The sequence below is a fragment of the Macaca thibetana genome, chromosome 6 (assembly GCF_024542745.1).
Source record: "Macaca thibetana thibetana isolate TM-01 chromosome 6, ASM2454274v1, whole genome shotgun sequence".
Lineage (NCBI taxonomy): Eukaryota > Metazoa > Chordata > Mammalia > Primates > Cercopithecidae > Macaca > Macaca thibetana.
In genome coordinates, this window is record NC_065583.1 from 113574522 (window position 1) to 113598880 (window position 24359).

The following is a 24359-nucleotide window of genomic DNA, read 5'->3' on the forward strand; positions in this document are numbered from 1 at the left end:
CTAAATTAGTTACCTGGGAATTCAAATTTCCAACATAAACCGTTCTCCTAATTTCATCTATTTTGGAAGGATCCACGTTTCCCATAAGTGGTGGCTGTGGTATCTCTCCAAGTGTTGCAATGTTGGGGTCTAGTGCTGCTGCTGGTATAGCTCCCAAACTGCTAAGTGAAACACCAAGCTATCGAAAGAAGAAAAAAAACACACAGAACACATATTTTCTATTAGTATCCAAAGCTACCATTCTCTAATCTTGAAAAGAATGAACTCAACGAGAATGAAAGGAGACTAGGGACTCCAAACTTTAACTCATATATATGTCTGACTTATTAAAATAAGGTCACATTAGTTTTAAATGTAATTCAAAATGTATTTTACTGTCTGGATATTTTAGCCACTTTTAAACTTGACCCTAAAAAACAGGCTGTTTCTCATTACTTGAGGTAGCTATGTTCTATAGTTTCCACAAACAATGAATTATTGAATATTGAACCATTATTCCCAGGGAAAATACAGGGTGAAGTTCCTATGAGCCTCTGGTCACATTTACATTAACTAATAAAATATTTAACCTTATTTTATATGTGCTTCTGTTTAAAGACACCTTATCTGTTATATACTGTCGATTCATTAACACTGAACTCACAGCCAGCAGCACCACAACTCAGGCCTGAATGAAGCTTATCTAATACATGTATTTAATATTTTCTCCATGAGGCACTTCACAATCTTCCTGTACTTAGGAACACTAGACAGCAGTTTGGCACTACACTTGTGGGCCCATCTTAACAGTGAAATCACCAACAAAAAGCACAATTCGAAGAACATAGCACTAAACAGACTACGTGCCTGTTTACAGCCTGAGTGCCAAAACAAGAAGATTTTGACCTCCATGCATATAGACGAACCCAAATTTTTCATCACTCTGTGTATGTCCACAAATGACCACAAAAGTGCTGCAACTGTTGATGTGGGGTTTCAAAAAAATTTTACTTACTAAGTGAATTCGAAAATACAGAATTCACAAGAATGAGAATAAACTGTACCTTGGTCATTGAAAAACAGACTATGCGTTCCTAATAGTCAACAATTATCATAGCATCGAATTTAACTGAAGTAGTAACTTAATCCTCATATCAACCCTAAGAAATGGATATTATTATCATGCTGAAAGTTTACCTAAGAATATATATCTAAAATATTGAGCCCTTATTTATGCCATGGTAGGAAAAGGACAAAAACCTTAAAAACTTTGAATGATCTTTCTGTAACTACTAAATTCAATTTTTACTTTCAGCATTAAGGAACGTATCATTTTTAATGTGAACATAAACTAGAAGAAATACAAGATCTCAGAATTTGAAAGCAGAAAAAAATTTTTCAGAATTAAAAGAGCTTTCAAAAAAAAAAGACAACTCTTTTCATTTCCACTTTGCTATTAGAGAACATTTTGACCATTAATGACTATATATACAAACATGGCGCAGAACTAAGATTTAACAACTGTTAAGTAACGGCACTTCCTAAGCAGAAGTTTAAGAAATCAATGTCACTTATTATCGCAGCAGCCAGTCTGATCTTTTTAAAACATGTCAAATCATGTCATATCCCTGCTTAAAACCCAGGAATGGTTTCTAATTACCTTAAGAATAAAATTCAAACCCCTCTTTCGATGGTCTAAAAAGCCCTACCATAATCTGTGTCCTATCTATCCCCTCCAATCTCAAACACTCATGACCCTCACTCACTATGCTTCACCCATACTGACCACCATTCTGTTCCTTGAACACATAAGTTCAATTAAAAAACATTTCCCCCCAAGAATCAGAATGTAGGTCTTTAGCATAGCAATGTTATGTAAAAACTACAAATCTAAAATTTTGCACTTCAAAATTTCAGGAACCACTCTTACAATCTAGATAAATTAACTACAATCACATAGTTCATTTCTTAATTCAATCCCTATCCAACACCACAAAGCTAGATTCAACTTCCAATTAAGGAGAGCTTTCTATTTTGCTTTAGGTTGCCTTTTGAAGAAAAATGGCACTTCTTTTAAAATAAATATGGCCAGAATTTTTTAAACAAAAACCAAGAGCCAGTAACAGTAACATCCTTTTTAAATCCCACTTGGAAATCACTAAGGAAGCATTACTAAATTATGATTTAATTCTGCATAGTTAATGGAAAAATATTTTGCCATGTTTTCACCTTATCACATTTTCTCAATATCAGACAAAGGCCTATTTTTTCCCATTACCAAAGTTGTGGATCATTTCACATATTTTAAATGGACTTAGTCCTCATTAACTGAGAAATACAGTTACCAAGATAATCTATGCTATTTAAAATATTGAGTTTTAATAACTGATTTTCTAATGAATAATGTATTTGGGTTCTCAAATTTAAATGAATCCCCTATTACTTCAGGAGTAAATCCAAAACACAGTTTAAGTCAGTGATAAAGTGAGGGGAAAAAAAAAAAAGTTTAAGCAGTGATTTTTGAATCCTCTCCATTTGAAAAAAAAAAAAAAGATCCAAATGCAAATAATTTGAAGCTCTCTATTCAACTGGTCACATAGTTTAACGTTCACCTCTTTCATAAGAGGGCTTATAGTACTTACAGTAGTCAAAGGATTTGGGGTCGGTATTGGAAGCAATCCTGCACCAGGCATCAGACTTGTCATGGTTGGAGCAGGAGCCAATAAAGAGAGGGCTTTGGATTCCTCTGGGATTTTACCTGCAGAGGCAAGTTCCAAACATTACAAAAAGCAGAAACACCACACAAACTTTACACTATGATTTTATAATTACCCTTGCAGTTAAAAAATAATAATAATAAATGTATCTATCTATCAGATCCGTATAAAGAAATAAATAAGAACTTAAGTCTTTCCTTTTATCCTGCTCTACTAGGAAAAATAAAAGTGAGCAAAACTTCAAATATTAACAATCTCATTAATGGAATATTATTTTAAAAACTGAATAATGTAGACAATTATTTAACACTTTGAGCTATGGGTCACCTGTACTGGAAACTTAATGTTCATGAACCAAACGATATCAAGCATGGACGCTTTCCCAGGACGGTGTTTTCGCGGTGATCGAAAGTTGTGTTACACATGACAACCGTTCGTGTTGGCTGCATCACTAATAGCACACAGAACATCAGATACAGAAAAGAAGAACATTTTTTAAAGTTTAATCCCCAGAAATGGCAAATAACCAAATTAGTCAAAAAAAAGAAAAAGAAAAAACAAATATGTGCGAATTGAAATTTCTTAATGAGTGCCCCTATCCTGTTACTGAAACTACCTATTTGTGATGCAAACAATTTTGATAACCCTCCAACAGATTCCATTTAATTTCAAATAGAAAACAAAAACTTACTCCATGTAATCAACTCCAATGTAAAAGGAAGCCTACATCCATTCAGTTAATAAGGCATCTCACCAACGTCGGAGATGCCTAAAAGAATTCAGTTCCAAAAAATATGCCTTGGGAAACTACTAAAAATGTTTTAGGAAACAAAAAAGTTCCCTGGTTTCAGAAAACTTCTTAAAATATTAACTTTTAGAACCAATTTAGAGCTTGCTTAAAAACATTTTAACTGCCTAATAAAAATAGTAACACTAAAATAATCTAATAACATTAACTAGGAAAAAAAAATCCCTACAACCTAAAAAAATGAAAAACTTACTCTGAAATAAGTACGATTTGTCATATTCATTTCTGAATTCTAACCAATTACTTCTGATAAGGACTGCAACTTTCTCATTATTTTTCCTTATCCCCTTAGGCAAAAAAAAAAAAAAAAAAAAAAAAATTCTTAAATAGTTGACTACATGTGGATATATTTAGAAGAACACTCAGGCGGTAGCTGGTGAAGCATTTCCATTATTAATTCTCCAAAAGTGTTTTAAAAGACAATGTACAAAAGCATGCTAAACTGAAATATAGCATATGTAGTAAATTTTCACAAGCACCATGCCTGGTTTCAGTTGTAAAAATATTTAAAACAACCAGATGTGCAGAGATAAATCCCTAAACAATATTATCTGAATATATCTCTAAACATGGATGTAACTCAAGTCAGAATTTAAAACTTGATTTAAATAATGGCTATGTCTTCTTTATAGGAAGCAAATAAAAATTACGTTTTATTAGCTTTAGCAAATGCCTACTATTTTCTAACTTTGCAGCTTCTAAGTTTATGTTATTTTATTAATTTCAAAAACAAAGTTATCTTTATTATTTCAGTATAAATTCTGGAGAACAGATTTCTTAACATGCATCAACAAAAGGCAGGTGGGCCTTATGGAAAACATCAAATAACAATAATCTGCTTTATATGTATTAGTTATTGATAGTAACACATGTATTTATATATACCCACATATACACTATACTATTTATATTGATTTCACCTGTTTTATCTGTTATAAATTGGTATCTTAAAAGGTTTGTAAAACCTGAACATTCTTGATAAATTGAGGTTTTGAGGCAGAAACTCCATCTTCACTACCTTAATGTATGCACCTAAAGAAACTAAGAGTTCTAATCTAGTAATGTTCCAAATTTAATATTACTTGTCCATTAACAAGCAAAACTACCTATTGAAGACATTGTAGAAAGACTATACAAACAAAAAGGGTATTCAACACCGGCCAAAAGTTGACTATTTAGTGTTATGAAGTCTTTTACTTTTAGCTTAAATAAAATATCAGTAGGTTGTCAGACTCTCACTGCCTTTCACAAGAGTAATAAACTACTATAAATGTATAACTCCACTATAAGCAAACTTTTAAACAAATTAACTGTTAATTACCATTCTAATTACTCTATATACTTATTCTAATTACCTAAAGGTAATGGTAAAAGTACTTTAAGAAAAAGCTCCATTGCTTAATTTCCAAGACAGAATTCTACCAAATTTACCCTCCAAATAACAGAGTTTATAAAAGTATAAAACAAATAAGCATTTAGCATTTTTCCCAAACTATACTCCTCAAAATCAACTGAGGAAAACATCTCTCACTGTATTAAAGTAATAGTCCTAATCTCAGAATCCATTTAGAAGCTAAAAACCTTTGAAAAATATTCAACGAAAAATTCAAGCTAACAAAAACCTACATGCAAGTAAGTTTCTCAAATATCCATTCCCCACATAGGCAACAAAGTCTTCGTAAGTCAAGGAAATAAGTTCTATAATAAATAACCATTATAAAAATGAAAGGCTCTTCTCCTCTACTCCCAGATCGTTATATTTACTTATTTTCCTTGACGATTTTGTATGCCTAAAATTTCAGGGGGAAGGACAAAAATTAGAAGCTATCAGTTTTTATGAGAGATGTATACTAGGGGAAAAAAAAAACACTGGAAAAATGTTGCGCTGAGATCAGAAAGTGTTCCTGAGATACTTATCAGTGTTTTAATGTTTCAAAACAAAATGTACCTTATCAGTCCATACACACGAATTAAGACTCACACTGAGCTTCACAACACTGTATCCTAATTTACCACATGAAAATTTGCTTTATCTTAAGGTTGAGCTCTGCTAATCATCTCCCAATATAATTTGCAACACGTTATGAACCCTTAATGAAATACCATTTACAAAGAACTGGGAAAACCAGCTCACAAGTTAAAGTGAAAGAGATTTAACAAAACAAAAACAAAAACAAAAAAAGGGACAAAATAAAGAAAAAGAAATGAAATTAAAGTAAAACAATAAAAAACAGAGACAGGGCGTCCATCTTCTGCGGTTCAGACTCCGATCTCATTTCCCCAATGAAGATTTCACTTGACGGCAGGTTTAGTGGCATGGCAAACAATGCCTAACTCAGGCAAGTGTAACAGGTCTGCCTTGGCCAGTCTAGTCATCTAATAATGCACAAATATCACATAGAGAAAACATACAAAACCAAATTAATAGTCAAAATCCATCTACTAGAAAATGTGGACATAAAGTTATGACTGATGATTAGGCTGACACCCTTGTTATGTTTGACCGTATCTTTTTCTACGTGTTAACATTTATAAAAAGAAATCTGAAATGCACGCAACAACAAAAAGAGGTCATATTTGGACAAGTATAATGAAAGCATATTTTATTTTGAAATGGCATGTTTTATTAACAAAGGCTAAGGCTTAATATGCATGAAACTGTTACACATCAAATGTTACTTTTACAACTTACAATCTTCTCACATTACTGTCTGCACTAAAAAACAGCAATTCAAAGAAACTGAAAAAACTTCTTAAAATTTTTTCTATGGTTTTTCTCACTTATGATGCTGTTTGTTCAACATCAAGGAAAGGATGCAGTCAGTGAGGTCAACAGAACACTGCTTGCGTATAGCACCACAGCACATCTCCTCTTACAGTACTCCACTGGAATACTTTCCTTTGGTTATTTCACACTCACTCTGCTATCTCTGCTATCTTTTTTAATACAATAATGCACTATTTCTTTGCTTGTAGTGCATAATCAGACTTTCAACAGCTCACTGTGAAATTCTCAAGGTTCCCTAAATTCATCTCTGCTGTATTTAACACAACTAATGAAAAACATATATCTGAATGTTTCACCAATACCAATTGCAGGTTAGTGTTTTAAAATATTTACTTACTTATAAATTGCAATAAAAGTATGCTTAAATTTTCCTGTTCAAAAACGGTAAAACTGTCCAAGTTGTAATATTAAAAATGTTAAAAAGGTACATCTGACTGTGCATTTATTCATCTCTATCAAGTAAAATAAACAATAAAAGGGACATCTACATACCCATAATCTTGAACATTTATAACAAAATACAGTAGGGCTTCTCAGATATATGAAAGATTCTATGGGAATATAGCAGTTTCCAACCAAGCAACACTGATAAAATTATTCCTTCCAATTAAGTAATAAGCTAACATAATAAAAGATCCTGTGTTATTGGTGGCATTAATTTTCTGATATAATTAATATTCCACTTTAATAAACCTTTTACCTGATTTCTTTTTTCCCAGGCAGTTTCTCAGTATGAAATTTCACTACAAAGTTCGTAGAACGAAACCATTAACCAGCTCCTTTCCCACCTCACCAATCTGGAGCTCACTGTAGCCTTACAGATCAGCAGATAAAGATATATTTGGCCAATAATGAACTTTAATCCATTTTTATCTTCCTTACCTACTCTAACCCCCAAGCATGGGAAAGACACTTCCAAGTTTATCTGAAAAATACTGAGAATGTCCTATTCTGGGACTTCAAAAATGCCAGCCTGGTACTCACTATATTACATATATAATAATGATCTCATAGTAACAATTAAGGTAAATTATCTTGAGTGTACTTGAAAGTATAAATTACAAATATTTTTCTTGTAAATATCACTTAACCCCAATTTGCCAAAATGTGTACATTGTTTTCATTTGTAATAGTATTAATGTTTTTGTAATGTTTTCGACGTCCCAGAACAGGCATTCTGAAATACGCATAAAACCTTGAAAGCGCAGCAAACTGCTTATTATATATTATTTTAATGGCAGCCTGGCCACTAAAAGAAGTTTTAAAAATTACATATGAAAGCCCATCAAGCCGGGCGCGGTGGCTCAAGCCTGTAATCCTAGCACTTTGGGAGGCCGAGACGGGCGGATCACGAGGTCAGGAGATCGAGACCATCCTGGCTAACACGGTGAAACCCCGTCTCTACTAAAAATACAAGAAAATTAGCCGGGCGAGGTGGCGGGCGCCTGTAGTCCCAGCTACTCGGGAGGCTGAGGCAGGAGAATGGCGTGAACCCCGGGGGGTGGAGCTTGCAGTGAGCCAAGATCGCGCCACTGCACTCTAGCCTGGGGCACAGAGCAAGACTCCGGCTCAAAAAAAAAAAAAAAAAAAAAAAAAAAAAAAGCCCATCAAACTGTTTCCCATAAACTTTTATGTTTAAAACAGTCTCAGTTACAATCATCCACCGGAGAAAATCTACTTAAAGACATTTTAATTTATAATAACCCAATTCTAAAATCCTGTACACACGCTAGTCAGTGCTCTGAATAAAAGTTTATTACACACCAGAAGTGTCAAAATTCAGCACAGTCTATTATACGTGAGTGGCTCTGTAAATAGAAGTTACTAAAAAATATTAGTAATAATTAGTTCTTAAAGCAGTTTAGGTCATAAAATTTAATGGATACTTTAAGGCCTTTGTTCCTATCTTCAAGAACTATTTCCTTTATGGAGGCTTTGGAAAATTGCTTTTCTTTTTTTCCAACACTCCTCCTGCCCCTTTTTGGGGCCAATAAAAGAAAAAATTAAATTCCAGTTGCAAAGCAAACAATTACACTGAATATAAAATAATGATCTCATAGTAACAATTAAGGTAAATTACCTTAAGAGTGTACTTGAAAGTATAAATTACAAATATTTTTCTTATAAATATCACTTAACCCCAATTTGCCAAAATGCGTACATTGTTTTCATTTGTAATAGTATTAATATTGAACACACAGGGTATATGCTTAATTACACATTTAAAGTAATTTCCCATATCAATTTTTTTTTTAATTTCAGAAAGCTTTCTTTGCAATCTGCAAATTGACTACAGAAAGCCAAAGCAAACCAGAAGCCAATTTATGAATGTTAAATTGTAAAATCTCAAATGTACATAAGTCATAAATTAACCATTTTAATAATACTATTAGGTAAAAATGTTTACCTTCTCCAAATTTCATTCTTACTTTCACACACACACCAAGAGTATTGTCTACTTGCCAATCTCTAGGAAAGCTAAAGGCAATAACAGACAGGACAGAAATTAAAATAAGAGGAAAAAAGTGAGATACCAACCTTCTGCACAAGGAACAACTATCAGAGCTCTGTCAATAAAAACCGTGTTAGTTAGATGCTGGGCCACGCCAACACTTGATGGATCACGAAACTTAACATAACATACTTTGGAGGAAAAAGCAAGAGGTGCGTTGCTGCAAGATAAAAAGAAAAACAATTGAACTAATAAACATTTGCTTGGTTTTATCATTTTCACTTAAAATTTCTTTCTTAATCTTTACATAATCTTACGAAATTAAGACTTTAAAACTTTTTGTTGTTAAGGATCATTAACACATAAAATAGTGAAACTTAGTCATTTAATGGTGATTTGTCTACCAAGACAGAAGGCAATCGAGGCAGGCCTATTGCGTTACTTGTAAAACTTGGAACTCGAATCAATCCTTAATCCGAGTGAAATGTAAAAAAAAGGTAATTTAACCCAAAAATTAACTCAAAAAGTGTATCATATGTAAGCAAAAATCCCTTTATAAAAGCTCCAATCCTCAAGATTTCAAATTTTATCATCATTCCAACGCTTCTTAAATGTGTTTCCCAAGCATTTAGATGACTAAACTTCACAAGTCTTAGAAACAATCAGGTAATATGGAATTTAAATTAAGGTCTTTTGCATACACCAGAGCTGTACAGTGATATGGTTTTCCAGACAAAAGATTTTACAAACAAAATCTTACATATTTTATAGGCAAAACAGCATAGACTCTAATTGGTCCTACTTGATTCAGTTCAACCCAGGCAGGCCTATAGTAAAAATGAACCAGACAGCACAAATGAAAGGAACCTTTCCTAAAATGAATACATCCTGTTAGATTCGAAAATACACTATCCTCATGGATAATCATTTTGTCAGCCTATCCATAATTACTTTTCATTAAAATCTGTAATTGTTTAGCAGGACGAAACTAAGTATATATGTAAACTGTAACATAGATTTTATCCTAAAATCTATTTGAAACATTTAAGATTTTTCACACTAAAAAAAGAAAGATCACTTGAAAAATACATGACTTAATCGTCAGTTACTTTTGTTTACAAAACAGGAAAGAAAACCGACTACAATTCTAGAACTAGTAAATGGCAAAGTTAACATCTAACATCTAATCATCTAATTCCAAACTTCATGCAACTGTAATCATTCAACTAATCAAGAATCTTTAAACCATTCTGATATACTATTAAATTAGCAATTCCACAGTCATTTTTAAAATCCAAAAATCCAGATTTCTTTGTAATTCTTCACGTTCAGGAACAAATCCATCTTTAAACAATGTAGAATAACCACATTAATAATGGTTAAATTTATATACTTATGCTATTAACCAAACAATGTGATAATAAAATGTATCTGCATTTAGAACTTAAAACTATTAACATTATTAACACAATTAGTAAGGCCAAAGTTGAAAATAAAAGATGTACCTCTTAGCATCCAACTCACTTCTGCCTAAGGGCAACCAATTCAGGATTCACATCAGCCCTCACCGAAAATCCCTCCTTACCCAACCCAACACCTAAGACAAATCAATTTGTGTACTGACACTGAGGTAATCATATCCACATCCAGACTTAACTCACCACCTTTACATGACCAAATCGCCAATTCAGGCCTCTTGTGAGCTCTAGACTCCCAGGTCCAAGTGCCTGCTGGAATATTACACCTTGACGGTCACTAAGTAAGTCCAAAATATATTCATCAACCTCCTTCCTTACCAGTCTTGCCCTCTGTCCCCTATATTCCATATCTCATCATATTACCCAAGTCTGAAAGATACCATCATATTACCCAAGTCTGAAACCTAGGAGTCACTAGAGTGACCGTCCTAAGCGCTGCCCACCAACTACTTCCAAAGCTCTTTCCAGGTACACAATAAAATTTCCTTTTTCTGTTCCTTTAAGTTAGGTGTGGCCATGTAACCTGCTTTGGTCAGTTAAATATGAGCAGAACCAACATGTGTCACTATTATGAAGAAGCTTTGAGAACCACTATTTGGCTCTTTTCCTCTGCCACAATGACTGGCAACATTCAAAAGATGGTTGGGACTCATCAACTTCATCCCAGAATGAATAACCACAATGAATAAAGTTCCCACCCCCACGAATTTAGTCTTAAAAATAGTATTTTGTCAGCCAGGCAGGGTGGCTCATGCCTGTAATCCTAGCACTATGGGAGGCAGAGGCAGGCAGATCACCTGATGTCAGGAGTTCGAGACCAGCCCGGCCAACATGATGAAACCCCATCTCTACTAAAAATACAAAAATTAGCTGGCTGTGGTGGCACACGCCTGCAATCCCAGCTACTTGGGAGGCTGAGGCACAAGAATCGCTTGAACCCGGGAGACAGAGGTTGCAGTGAGCTGAGATCATACCACTGCACTCCAGCCTGGGCAAGAGAGTGAGACTGTCTCTCAAAAAAGAAAAAAAAATTGTCAAACTACAAAGATTTGAAGTTATTTCCAAAACTCTACTTATTCTAACTGAAAAATTATCCTTGACCCTTCTGTCCTCCTCATCCAACTGGTCAATAAATCCTGCTTAGAGTACCTTCTAAATATTTGTCACATTAATTTTTTCATCATTCTCATTACCAATGCCTTAATTCAGACCCTCATCATTTCTCATGTGGATTACTAAACAGCCCTTAACAAATTACACAGCACCCAATCTCAAATCCTTATTAATGGTCTTCCACAAAAACTCCCACAGTGATCTTTCTAAACACTAAATTTCATTGTGTCACTCCACATATTAAATTTCCTTAAAGTACTATTCTGTTCTTGCCTCATCATGTAAATGATGATAACCAAAAATTATACCTGTGGTTCCAACAACACATCACAAACATAAGGATCTTCATATATGCTGTTCCATTTGGTTATGGTAACCTAACTCCCATTTGGAATGCTAATTCCACTATTCTTCAAGGCTCAAATTTCCAAGTCTTCTGGTAAACCATCTTAAGATACCACAATCATTAGGTACAGCCTCCTACATGTGCTACCAAGACGTTCTATATTGCTTCGGCACAGGCCTTAGCATGGTTTCCTTATGTGAAACCCTCAACAGATCCTGTAAGCTTCTCTAGCCACAAGTGATTAGTCACCAGTCTCAAGGGCCCATTTCCCTGGCTGACCAGCAACCTATAATTTGGGAAGTCAGGCTCAACCAAATGCACTAGATCAATCAATCAGGTTCTCTCTATTGGGCTGGAAGGTGATTTACAGTAAGCTGTAAGCCAAATGATGAGTACAGAATAGGTATGCAAAGAAATAGAGTAGATAGAAATAAACCGAATTGATAATAAACACTGGAGAGAAAGAAGCAGACAGTCATCTTGATTGCTGATACCCTTTCAGTTCCCAGTCATAGTTCCCATGAGGCCTGGCTGTACTACAATCTTTATTTTTCAATGTAGTGAAATCTTTCTTTTTAATAATAATGTCTCTTCTTGATCTACCTTGGGTAACACTGTTTCTGTCCTTTGTAACCGAAAGCAGTCTATGATTACAATAACCTACTAAAGCCCTAGCAATTCCAACAAGAGTAACTCTTTTGCCTCTGAAACCTTCAAGAGCCTGACAGTCATCACTGAAGCAACAATTCCTAAATTGACCAATCCTTTGGTGAAGGAATGTAAACGTAAGAACTACTGAAAACTAAAACCACATTTCCAAATACCCCTAGTTGAAATCTACTTCATTTCAAATTTAAAACATCCACAGAAATATGCACTCTGAGTCTGGATTGTAATGTAACTATACGTGAAGATATGCCACCAACATTTCACAAGCCTGGGAACTAGTTAAAAAAATGTTGGTCTCTTCTGAACAGCATTATCATGGAAGTATGGATACTAGGTATGGCTACTCCACTAATTTAAGCAACGTTTTTTGTTTGTTTGTTTTTGTTTTGAGACAGAGTCTCACACTGCCGCCCAAGCTGGAGTGCAATGGCGGGACCTTGGCTCACTGCAACCTCTGCCTTCCACGTTCATGCGATTCTCCTGCTGCCTCCCAAGTAGCTGGGATTACAGGTGCACACCACCACACCCAGCTAATTTTTTGTATTTTTAGTAGAAACGAGAATTCACTATGTTAGCCAGACTGGTCTTGAACTCCTGACCTTGTGATCCGCCTGCCTCAGCTTCCCAAAGTGCTGGGATTACAGGCGTGGACCACTGCACCCAGCCAATTTTCTTAATTTTCATTTCCAATTACCTTCCTTAAAATAGAATAAAGATCAACTTACATTTACTTTATAAAAATACAAATATTTGGAATTTTCAGGAAAGGTAACACTATTTTATTTTGACCATTATAAACTAAAATTATTAGAGTGGCAAGCCAACATACAGACAGCTCATCAAACAAATGTGTACTTGCTTGTGCCCAGGAGTTCAAGACCAGCCTGGGCAACAGAGGAAGACCTTGGGGAAAAAAATAAAAGGGGGTGACATATTCCATTTGGTCTAAATGTATGTATCTATAGAAACAAGCAGGCCAGGCACAGTCGCTCACATCTGTCGTCCCAGCACTTTAGGAGGCCAAAGCAGGCAGACTGCTTAAGCCCAGGAGTTTGACTCCAGCCTGCGTAACATGGTGAAATCTCTCTACTTACTAAATAAATTAAATAAATAAAATTTTAAAAATAAATTTTAAAAAAGAAAGTAGTAGTACCCAAATTTAGCAGATTTTAGTTTGATCTCATTTGTTGACTTAAGTTTTGGTTTTTTAAAATACAAAATCTTACCAATTTTTCAAAAACAATTAAAACTTCTCACTGGGTAGTAAACGCAGAAACCAAAGAACCAACTTTTTGGGCATCAATTAAATTTCTTGGCCCTAATGGGTTATTTTGTCTTTTATTAAACATAATAATAGCACTATACAGTATTTTTAAAGCTAATGAGGTAATAATATGTCCAATATTTTATCAGTACATTAATATATACATCCTTTAGAGGACAGAGGACCTACCAAAAAAGATACGCCAAAACATGAGCAAAGTATACAGTATCATGTACAAAAATATTAGTTGGTGCATTATTTATAACAGGGTTTCTCCACTGGGCTTCAGTGGCCCTATGGATTAGCACAATTCCTCCTGCTTAAGACTACTTATGCATTGCTAACATTTACCCACTAAACGCCTACAGACCCTCCAATCATTGTTGACAATCAAAAATACACACCTACCGATGTTTCTAGCTAAAATCCACTAATTTGAAATACCAAAAAAAGCAATCAAAATATCCAACAATAGAATTTCAAAAACACACAATACACTCAGAAATTACTAATCTCTAAATATTATTACTATAAATAAAACAGCAATATGGAAAATGCTTATGACAAATTAAGTGAAAAAAGTTTAAAATCACAGTGTATGATTCCTTTGATTACACTATATTACATATGTTACATAATGATAGCACTATACAATTATTTTTAAAACCAATGAGGTAATACGTCCAATATTTATTAATGCATGTGAAAAGGACCGCAGGGAAATACATGGAAATGGAAAGAAGCTTTGATAGAGTGGTGGGATCACAAGTGCTGTTTCCTTTTCTCTATTTTCTATAAAGTGGTTTTAGTGGTTATTTTTTTTTAAACTAAATAAACTTAAATAAGTAGTTGACAGATTTTTCCATTCTTTCTTAGAACTTTTGAAGACCAGTGAAGGAAATCAAGCAAAAAAAATTAACACAGGAAAAATATCTAGTGTAACAAATCAGGATAGGCTTACCCTTCAGGGTTTAGTTATCTGAAGGGGGTCACGGGGAACTTACAGGGTGCAGATAATCCTGTGTGCTGGTTATACAGGTATATGTCTACTTTGTAAAGATTCACCAATCTGCGCTTACCATCTGTGCACTTCTCTGTAGGTACATTAAACCTCAAAGAAAAATTTACCGAAAAAACAACAAGGATTTCTTACTTGTGTAAGGAAGTTTTCACAAGCTGTGAGATTGATTTATCGTACAAAAAGTTAATAGTAATTCTACATATTTATCAACTGGCAGCACAAAAAAAGGATGACAAATTGCAAATAAAAATTAATGCTTACAGTGAATGTTCGCAAGAATTCCCTAACCTTAAAAAATTCTTAACGTTTAAAATATAAAGATGAAACTCAACCACTGCATCATGCCAAAAGAATTAAGTTTAAAATCTGAATTTTCATATTAGCAACTTAGTCATTTTTTGTTTTTAAGAGATAGGGATCTCAATATGTTACTCAGGTTGGAATCAAACCGTGGGCTCAAGCTATGCTTTCACCCACCACAGCCTCCTGAGTAGCTGGGACTATAGGTGCACACCACCACACCTGGCTCAATCATAAAATTTAAATGAGAAACTATTTTCACATTCTATTACTGTATTTCCAATATACTTGGAAATATATATATGGAAATAAATATATGAATATATTTCCAATTTTAAAACGATTTTCTACTCGGTTCTAAAGATGTCATAAAATAATTTATGTGACACTGTAAAACAATATATTTTCAATACAACTACTACTATTGCAATTTTTATCCATTTCGGTCCAAATCTGCAAACACGTCTTCTAATATAAGGACCAGGCAATGACAACTTCATTACGAAGCAGAAAACCTGTGAATAAAGCATGTTAATATTGCTTTAAAACATGAATGAGGGATCTAGTATTGCACTTACGGAAAAACTAGTTAAGGATTTTGCCTGGCCTATATATGTTACATGTATGCAATAATTTTGTTTTATGTGTTACAGTTTGTGACACACACTACCGTAATCTTCCATATGTTTAAGTACTTTTTATTCTCTTTGACTTTTAAACTCCAAGTAATAACACCTGATATCAAAAAAGTAGCCCATTACTGTCAGTTAATAACTGGTAATGTGTTGTCACCCAAACCCAGGTTTCAACCAAATAAATGTTATGTTGATAATGAAGAACATTCTGCAATATATTTCTTCTACCTATGAGATACCATATTACCACAGCCTTGAAAGCAAGATTTACAAAGGTTCATGTACAAAATATTTTACTGATTGATTCCAATGCCTGCAGGATACGGCACTCACCCCATATAATTCTCAATTATTAAGAAATGTTCTGAGAGCTTAAATTGAGATGGCTGAAAGCATTTCCAAAAGTTAATTAAAGCAATAATGCCATGGTTAATCAATCAAAATGTATGTGCGTGCACTTATGCAGTATTCTCGTCAAAAATGTACTACCTGAATCTCGTCATGAAGAAATATAAAGAGAGAGAGATATATATGCACATATCTCTATATATCTCATCTATATAAACTCAGATTATGGGTCATTTTACAAGACAAAATGAACTACAGAACAAAATGTCAATGTCACGACTTTCAAATGTTTTAAAAGGTGACGGGACTGTACTAGATTAAAGGAGATAACTATTAATACATGGATTACTTGGCATATTCAAGGGAGACAGTATATCTAATTATATACTACATCAAAAACAGACAAAAAAGCATTATTAGAATAACTGGGGAAATTTTAATAATCAACTGTAGCCAAAAAAAGACAAAATGCTCGTGAAGGGAACATGGATGTTCAATGTATTACTCTTTCAACTTTTCTGTATGGATGAAATATTCCAAAACAAAAAGCAGACAAGAAAAACTTAAAAAGTAAAAAATAACCACACAACTTTTACATAGCTATGCAGCAGCACTGTTATAACCTAAGATAGAAAACTAAAGAAAAACAGGTCTAAATGCATCACTAGGAAATAAATCAATTTCTTTTTTAAAGAAAGAAATCTTGGGTAACAATTACCCCTTCCCTCAAAGGATTTTGATATAACGAACAAAAAACAGAGGATCTTAATACTGTAAGATCTACTATCAAAAAAAAAAAATGTTTATGTGTGCAAGAATGTGAACAACCTGCAAACCCCTTGCGAGTTTTCTAAATAGATAATATCGTACGAGGGAAATTTTACCATTCCAAAATATACCATCTGGGAAGTGGCCGCGAGCCGTGAATGCCAGCCAAGATCTGGATTTTAAATGTATACGGCAGGGATAACCCTGCACCGACTGACACTTTTTCTGAAAGCTCTGGGACAGTGTGACCTTTCAGGAGAAAAATTTAATCTGTTGCCAAAACGGCGAACAGACATATCTTTGGGAACATGGATGCGCTCGGTTAGATAAATCAAGATGCTAAGTTTTGTGTGACCGTCCTGGGAAACAAATACAGCCCCAGTTCCATCTTGTCATCAGCAGCAGGCTTTCTCGTCAGCAAAACGGCCTGACACCAAGGCCTTAAAAACCGGACAGTGGCTCACGCGCGGTCTCCGCGATTTTCACAGTGCAAAAACGCGATGAGGCGTTTGCCATAGGGCTGTTCCGGGCCCACCTGCGGCCATCTTAAGTTCGGGGGGAAATGAGGAGGAGGGGGCACGGAATTCGAAGACCCATGAGCTAACACAAGTCCCGGAGGCACGGAAAGGGCAACCATTCTAAATCCTTGGTAAGGGCTCCGTGCAGTAGTTAACCCCCCAAATCCGACTAGTAAGGAGAGCCGGACGGCGGAACCCGGTGCCGTAATCAAATATGGGCACTAAGGTAAGCCCGGGCGATCACGTGACACGCACCGCGCGCCCGCGTCCGCGCTCTCCCCCACGCCTCGGCTCCCGAGGTCTCTATGGCGCCCGCGCCCCTCCCCCAGCCGAGCACCAGCACTTACTCCGGGGGGTAGAGCCGCAGCTCCTCGATTTCTCCTAGGAAGGAAAAAAGCGTCCGCATCTGCTCACTGGTCACCGCCGACGACAGATTCGTCACCTGAATCACCGACGTGGGGGTGAGGCCGAAGCCTAAGCCCAAACCGAAGCCGCCGCCGCTGTTCATCCCGACCCCGCTGCCGCTGCCTTCCCGCTCCCCAACGTCTACGACGCGTCAGCGACGGAACCGGGAAAGCGGAGAACGCGCGGCCGCGAGCGCGCTCCCGCTGGCGAATTCACAGCGCCGGGCAGATCTAGCCGCCCATTTCACAACTCCCCTGCTCCCGGGGCTGCGCGCGCCAGCCGGAAGCGTCGCCCCGGCAACCCGGCGGGTCTCGCGGGGCTGCGGCTTCCTGCCCCGGGTGCCTGGGGCTGTTGCTGCTGCTGGTTTCTCCGCGAGTGTTTTGTTTTTCGGTGTTTTTGTTTTCCCCAAAAGTCGATGCGAATCTTGTGCTCCTGTCTACCCGGTTCCTTCCGGTCTCGGACTGGGAAACCAAGCGGCCTGGCCTGCTGGTGCGGGACTGTAAAGGAGGAATGACTCTTGGGTAACACAGAAAAACACTTGACCAAACTATAGGGCATCCTTATCACATACAGGCAGCACCCCAACTCCAACTATTTAAAAAAATTGGCAAGCGTCCTAATTGTGAAAAAAACAAAATTTTACAAAATGTGTAGGTTCAGGTTGAATTAAGGAAAGAGGCAGTAAGATGAAGGTTTATAACCTGTATTTACTCGCTCTTTCCACAGGTATTGATGTTTATTGAGTGCTATGTCCCAGGCACTATGAGGCAAGGGCACGTAACAGACAGTTACAGACAGTTCACATAGAACTTGCAAGCTAATGAGAGACAACAGTAGTGAGTCCAGGGCAGCTGCTCCCAAAATGCCCTCCGCAGATCCCTAAGGGTACCGAGACCTTTTCAGTGGGTTGGCAAGGTCAAAACGATTTTCATAATAATATTAAGAGTTTGTTGACCTTTTTCACTTTGTTGACATTTGCACTAGTAACGTGAAAGATTAAACTGCTGACACCTTAACAGCAATCAAGGCAGTGGCGCCAGTCTGTACTGGTAGTTGCATTTTGTATTCTTCACATCATACAACATTTCAGGTTTTAAAATATGATAGTTTCACTTTAAAAATGTCCTTCATAAAGAACTAAAAATTATATATATATTTTCAAATCCATCCTTGCATACACGTCTTTTAAAGAATATGTGTGAAAAAATGGAAACTACTGCCGCTACATGCCCAAGTGAAATGGTTGTCTCCGGAAAAAGCACTAGTGTAGCTCTGAATTTTCACGGGAAAATACAAATTTTGTTACACTTGTATCCACCAACTTAAGCTTGACAGCTTTCCAGTACTTAGAGACTTTTCTAGTAAGAGAAGCATGATATTAACAATTTATTTTTGACATTATATAATGAAATATGTCAACATTTTTGTGATTTTTACAACTTAGTGGACACCTATTTTTCAAATGGCCAGTGGGTGCCGTTACAAAGGCAAAAAGATTCTGGTGTGTGCAAGATAGACTGTTGGATTTCAGTACTTAATTGAAGTGGTTTCAGATTCAGTCCACACTGCAATGCAGGCTAAGAAACTACCACATGTAAGTTTGGTACAGTATCAAAGAATAATATCTAGAACTACTTGGAAAGGCTATAAAATAGTTTTCCTTTTTCCAACACCTTATCTTTATGAGATCAGATTTCCCCCATATATTTCAACCAAAACATATCACAACAGATTGAATACACAAAAAACTCACGATCACAAAGAAGGAAACATCAGACACTGGTCTACTTGAGGGTGGAGGGTGGGAGGAGGGAGAGGAGCAGAAAGTTATTGAGCACTGGGCTTAATACCTGGATGATGAAATAATCTGTACAACAAACCCCATGACATGAATTTACCTATGTAACAAACCTTCACATGTACCCCTGGATCTACAATAAAAGTTAAAAAAAATAAAGAATACATACATAGGAGAATTCAGCTGTCTTCTATTAAACCAGACATTAAAAAGGTTTGAAAAATGTAAAACAATGCCACTCTTCTCACCAATGTTTTGGGAAAATATTTTATCATTAAAAAGCATCATTTTTGCCTTAGGTCTCAGTTTCTTTTTTTTTTTTTTTTTTTTTTTTTTTTTTTTTTTTTTTTTTTTTTTTTTGAGACGGAGTCTCGCTGTGCCTCCCAGGCTGGAGTGCAGTGGCATGATCTCGGCTCACTGCAAGCTCCGCCTCCCGGGTTCACGCCATTCTCCCGCCTCAGCCTCCCAAGTAGCTGAGACTACAGGCGCCCGCCACCACGCCCGGCTAGTTTTTTGTATTTTTAGTAGAGACGGCGTTTCACCATGTTAGCCAGGATAGTCTCGATCTCCTGACCTCGTGATCCACCCGCCTCGGCCTCCCAAAGTGCTGGGATTACAGGCTTGAGCCACCGCGCCCGGCCTAGGTCTCAGTTTCTAAGGAAAAAAATGCATTATTTATATTAACAAAATGGGCTTATAATTATTTTTAAATGAATCTCAAAGTACCAAATTTCTCAGGTTTAATTTCTAATATGGATAGTAATAAAAGCATTTTAGAGTCCTTAATAATTTTTAAGAATGTAAAGGGACCCTAAGATCAAAATGTTTGAGAATTATTATTACCATAGGGATAAGCATGGGGGGATTCAAAGCACACAGGAGGGCCTCTTAAACTGAGTTCTAATGGAAGACCCCAGAAGAAATATTGCTTGAGCTGAATATTGAACAAATAGGAATTACCCAAGCAGGGAGGGAAGGAGGAGCAGTGAAGAGCATTCCAGACGGAGCATGTACAATATACAAAGGCAGGGAGGTAAAAGAGAGCTCGAGTGAGGTCCAGAAGATTCTAAGTCTATTATTGCTGGGCTGAGAATGACTAGAGATGCGTGCACAGAAATAAGCCTTTATGAAGGATATTATTTGTCGTGGTAGAGGTTGCTTTATCATAAGCAGGAACACCTTGGAGCTGAAGAATGACCATGATCAGATTCACGTTCTAAAATGATTGGCCATGCGCGGTGGCATATGCCTGTAATCCCAGGATTTGGGGAGACTACTGCAGGAGAATTGCTTGAGCCCAGGAGTTTGAGACCAGCCTAGGCAACAAGGAAAGACCCCGTCCCTACCAAACAAACAATAACAGCAAAAAATTAGCCAGGCATGGTGGTGCATGCTTGCAGTCCCAGCTACTGGGGAGGCTGAGGTGGGAGGATTGCTTGAGCCTGGTGGTTTGAGGCTACAGTGAAAAATGAGTTGTGATTGTGCCACTGCACTCCAGCCTGAGTAATAGAGTAAGACCCTGCCTCAAAAAAGGAAGGAAGGAAAGAAAGAGATGACTGTCACTGCAACCTGGAGATACATTGGAAAGGGTGTAGACTAGAGGCAAAGAAGCTGAGTAGGTTATTGCAATAATCTGAATAAGCTATAATGAGGTCTTGAACAAAGGTAAGAGGTAGTAGTGATGGGAAGCAAGGAACAGCCCCAAATTTGAGAATCATTGAACTCATTTGAAGACAAAAGGAATAAAAGTTCTCCACTGAGAAAAATATATATGGGCATACACTCAGTTTTAGCTACAGTTACTGATGCTTTCTGATCCTCCTGAAGTCCAACCATAGATCTCTCAGATTAACAACTAGTTTTGAACAGTTCTCAGACTTCAGTGTGCATCAGAATCAGCACGTCGGCATGTTACAACAAATTGCTGGCCCCATCTCCAGAGTTACTAGTTCATTAAGTCTGGAGTGGGGCCTAAAATTTTAAATTTCTAACAAGTTCCCAGGTGAGCTCCTTCTTGTGGTCTGCAAACCCCATGTTGAGAACCACTGGTTTAGAAGGTTGTAAAAGCAGTATTCTTATTGGACTTAATCTACTCTTGACAGTAAAGCAGAAAGAGGAGTTTAGATTTATGTCTTGGAGGATTAAGTAAACAGTGCATAATTTAGGTCCAAAAATATGAAGGAAGAGCAGCTGTGGGAGGAAAGAGCAGAAAATATTGAGATCCATTATGGACAACATTCTGAAATGAAATTTAGGAAAGATGTCTAGAACTAAGATATAGCACTTGACTTAAGATTGAGATGAGATACAGATATGCCGGGAACATTTGTAGCAGGAAAAGTGCTGTGGACAACATTAAACAGACAAATACAACAAACAGCCAAAAAAAAAAAAAATCAAGCCACAAGAAAAACTGGGAGGGAGGATAGTCACAAAATGTAAGGGAAGAAAAAGTTTTTGGTTTGGGGGAGGGGAGTGGTGGTGGTGGTGTTATAGAGATGAGGTCTCACTATGCTGCCCAGGCTGGTTTCAAACTCTTGGGCTCAAGTGATCCTCCCACCTCAGCCTCCCAAAGTATTGAGATTCCAGGCATGAACCACCATGTCTGGCCAGGAAGAAAACATTTTAATATGGAAAAAGTGAGAAATGGGGGGGAAAGAATGGTGAAAAGTGTCAAATTCTGCAAAGATGACAAGATTAGGGAAAAAATATGCCCACTGGTAGATACACTGTGACTGCTGAGACAAAAGCGACATGAACATGTGTGGAGAAGAAGAGGTAACAGTATCCCTCTATAAATCCCTCAGGGAAAGTTACCAACCCTGGGCCTATCCCAGCTCTGCCACTCTGGCCAATGTGACTATCCTACCATGGACTTCTGAGATACATTTTAAAATTCCAACCTCCATGCCATGTTCTGCTTCCAAACTCTGTAATCATTCACATGGCTCCAATTTTCGCCTATTTCTTTATCTCCAGGCCTCTTGATTTCATCTGCATGCTGACCTAACACCTTCAAAAACAACATCATGGGACCAGTAATGGCAAAGTTTCAGTGAAAAAAAATAAAAAGAGCTCCTCACAAGGAGGCTCAGGCCCATAAGAGCCAACCAGAAACCAAAAATTCAAAAAACTAAACCCCAGTAAATGAAGCAACAGGAAAAAAAAACAAGAGAAAGATATACATTACAGATTTTAGGTACTTACCAGACTGAGAACCAGGAGGTGACTTTGGAGAAAGCAGTTCTTGGGTGTACAGGGACAGGAAGAGAATGCTAGAGCTAGGAAAGTATGTAAGATAAGGGTGGGTTGTACGTACAAGAAGAGGCTTTGATGACTGTTAGTCTTCTTGTTTTGGTTTTGAATGAGTGGGATCTGCTATGAATCTACTCTATGGAATCTGAAAGGAAATTCTAATAGTAGGGAATAATTTAACAGTAATTTCAGGTAAGGAAAGATCTGTAAGTAGTCTTATGTTTGAAAGAAGAGTGCTGATTATATTCTTAGGAAGAAAGCTAAATAAGTTGTACTAGAAATAATCAGAAAAAGAGTGAGAACTGTGCATACATAAGTGTGCATGTGTGTGTGTGCATGCACAGGTGTAATGTGTTTTGGAGTAGTACTCTTCCAAAACTGAAGCAGAAACTCTTCAGTGCTCAACCACATGACCTTTGCCTTTCAGGATCCAGAACTCTCAATCTGTGATGTCTCTAGTGGGCTAGTTCTGAGACCTTATCATTGGCATTACTTTTTACTACTAAAGAAATGACTCTAACTTAAACCGAAAAAAAGTGTACACAATGATGGCAAGGGTATTTCATGGCATGGAAGAAATAATTGCACAACCAAATCTTGATTTGGGATGTGACTAAGACATGTTTAGAAACCTTAACAGACTTTGACTATGCAAAAGAAAACAAAATATATTACAAGACTAAAGTACCTAAAAGATTTGCAAGAAGAATTGCACAAATGTTAGAAAAGGAGGTGACCAGGGAACCTCTAAGAACTTTGGCAGCAGACATTCATAGACCACCTCAAGTGTGTTGATAAGGTAAATCAACTCCAGTAACACCCAGCTCCTGCAAGCACTGATAGGCTTTTTGTCTCTATCCATACATTTGCCTCTATCTATACATTTGCCTCGCTGGAAAGTGTGTATAAATGGAATTATACAATATATAGTCTTTAATGTCTAGCTTCTACCATTGAGCATAATGTTTTTGAGGTTCATTCATGTTGGAGCATGTATCAGTAGTTCATTAATTTTTGTTGCTGAATAGCAATCCATTGTTGAATATTCAACATTTTGGGTTTTATTCATCAGTTGGTGGACATTTGGATTTTTTCCAGTTTTGAGCTATATGAATAATACCATTGCAAACATTCACATACAAGCCTTGTTTCTCTTGGGTAGATATTTTTGAGGGGAATTTCTGAGTCTTATGGTAAGTTTAACTTTTTTTTTTTTTTTTTTTTTTTTTTTGAGACAGGGTCTCCCTCTGTCACCCAGGCTAGATAAGTGCAGTGGCTCAATCATGACTCACTGCAGCCTTGACCTCCCAGGCTTAAGCAACCTAGTAGCTGGGACCACAGACACCTGCCACCACCCCTGGCCTAGGTTTAACTTTTTAAGAAACTGCCAAACTGTTTTCCAATGAGGCTGTACCATTTTACATTCCCACCAGTGATGTGAGAGCATTACGTTTGCTCCATATCCTTACCAACACTTAGTATTATCATCCTTTTTGATTATAGCCATCCTAGTGGATATGTAATGGTATCTCATTGTGGTTTTCATTTGCATTTCCCTAATGGCTAATAATGTTCAGCAACTTTTCGTATGCTTATTGTCCATTCATATCTCTTCTCTGATGAAATGTCTATTCAAATATTCAAATGTTTTGTCATTTTCAAATTGAGACATTTATCTTTTGTTATACAGTTGTAAG

The 24359-nt window shown here is 36.6% G+C and overlaps 1 protein-coding gene across 3 annotated transcripts in view; it reads right to left on the reverse strand.

Annotated features, from left to right (window-relative positions):
- Nucleotides 1-18241, reverse strand: part of SREK1 (splicing regulatory glutamic acid and lysine rich protein 1) — a 36462-nt gene extending 18221 nt beyond the window's left edge. For 2 of the 3 annotated variants that reach the window (XM_050793745.1, XM_050793744.1), the window contains exons 1-4: nucleotides 17552-18241; nucleotides 8831-8964; nucleotides 2622-2737; nucleotides 14-178 (exon numbers count right to left, since the gene is read on the reverse strand). In XM_050793745.1, coding sequence (XP_050649702.1) covers nucleotides 14-178; nucleotides 2622-2737; nucleotides 8831-8964; nucleotides 17552-17712 — 576 coding nt within the window. In that variant the 5' untranslated portion in view covers nucleotides 17713-18241. Of the gene's footprint in view, nucleotides 1-13; nucleotides 179-2621; nucleotides 2738-3023; nucleotides 7327-8372; nucleotides 8803-8830; nucleotides 8965-17551 lie in introns of those variants that run through there. The other variant, XM_050793746.1, reaches the window with a different exon arrangement.
- Between the last annotated feature and the right edge of the window lie 6118 nt (nucleotides 18242-24359).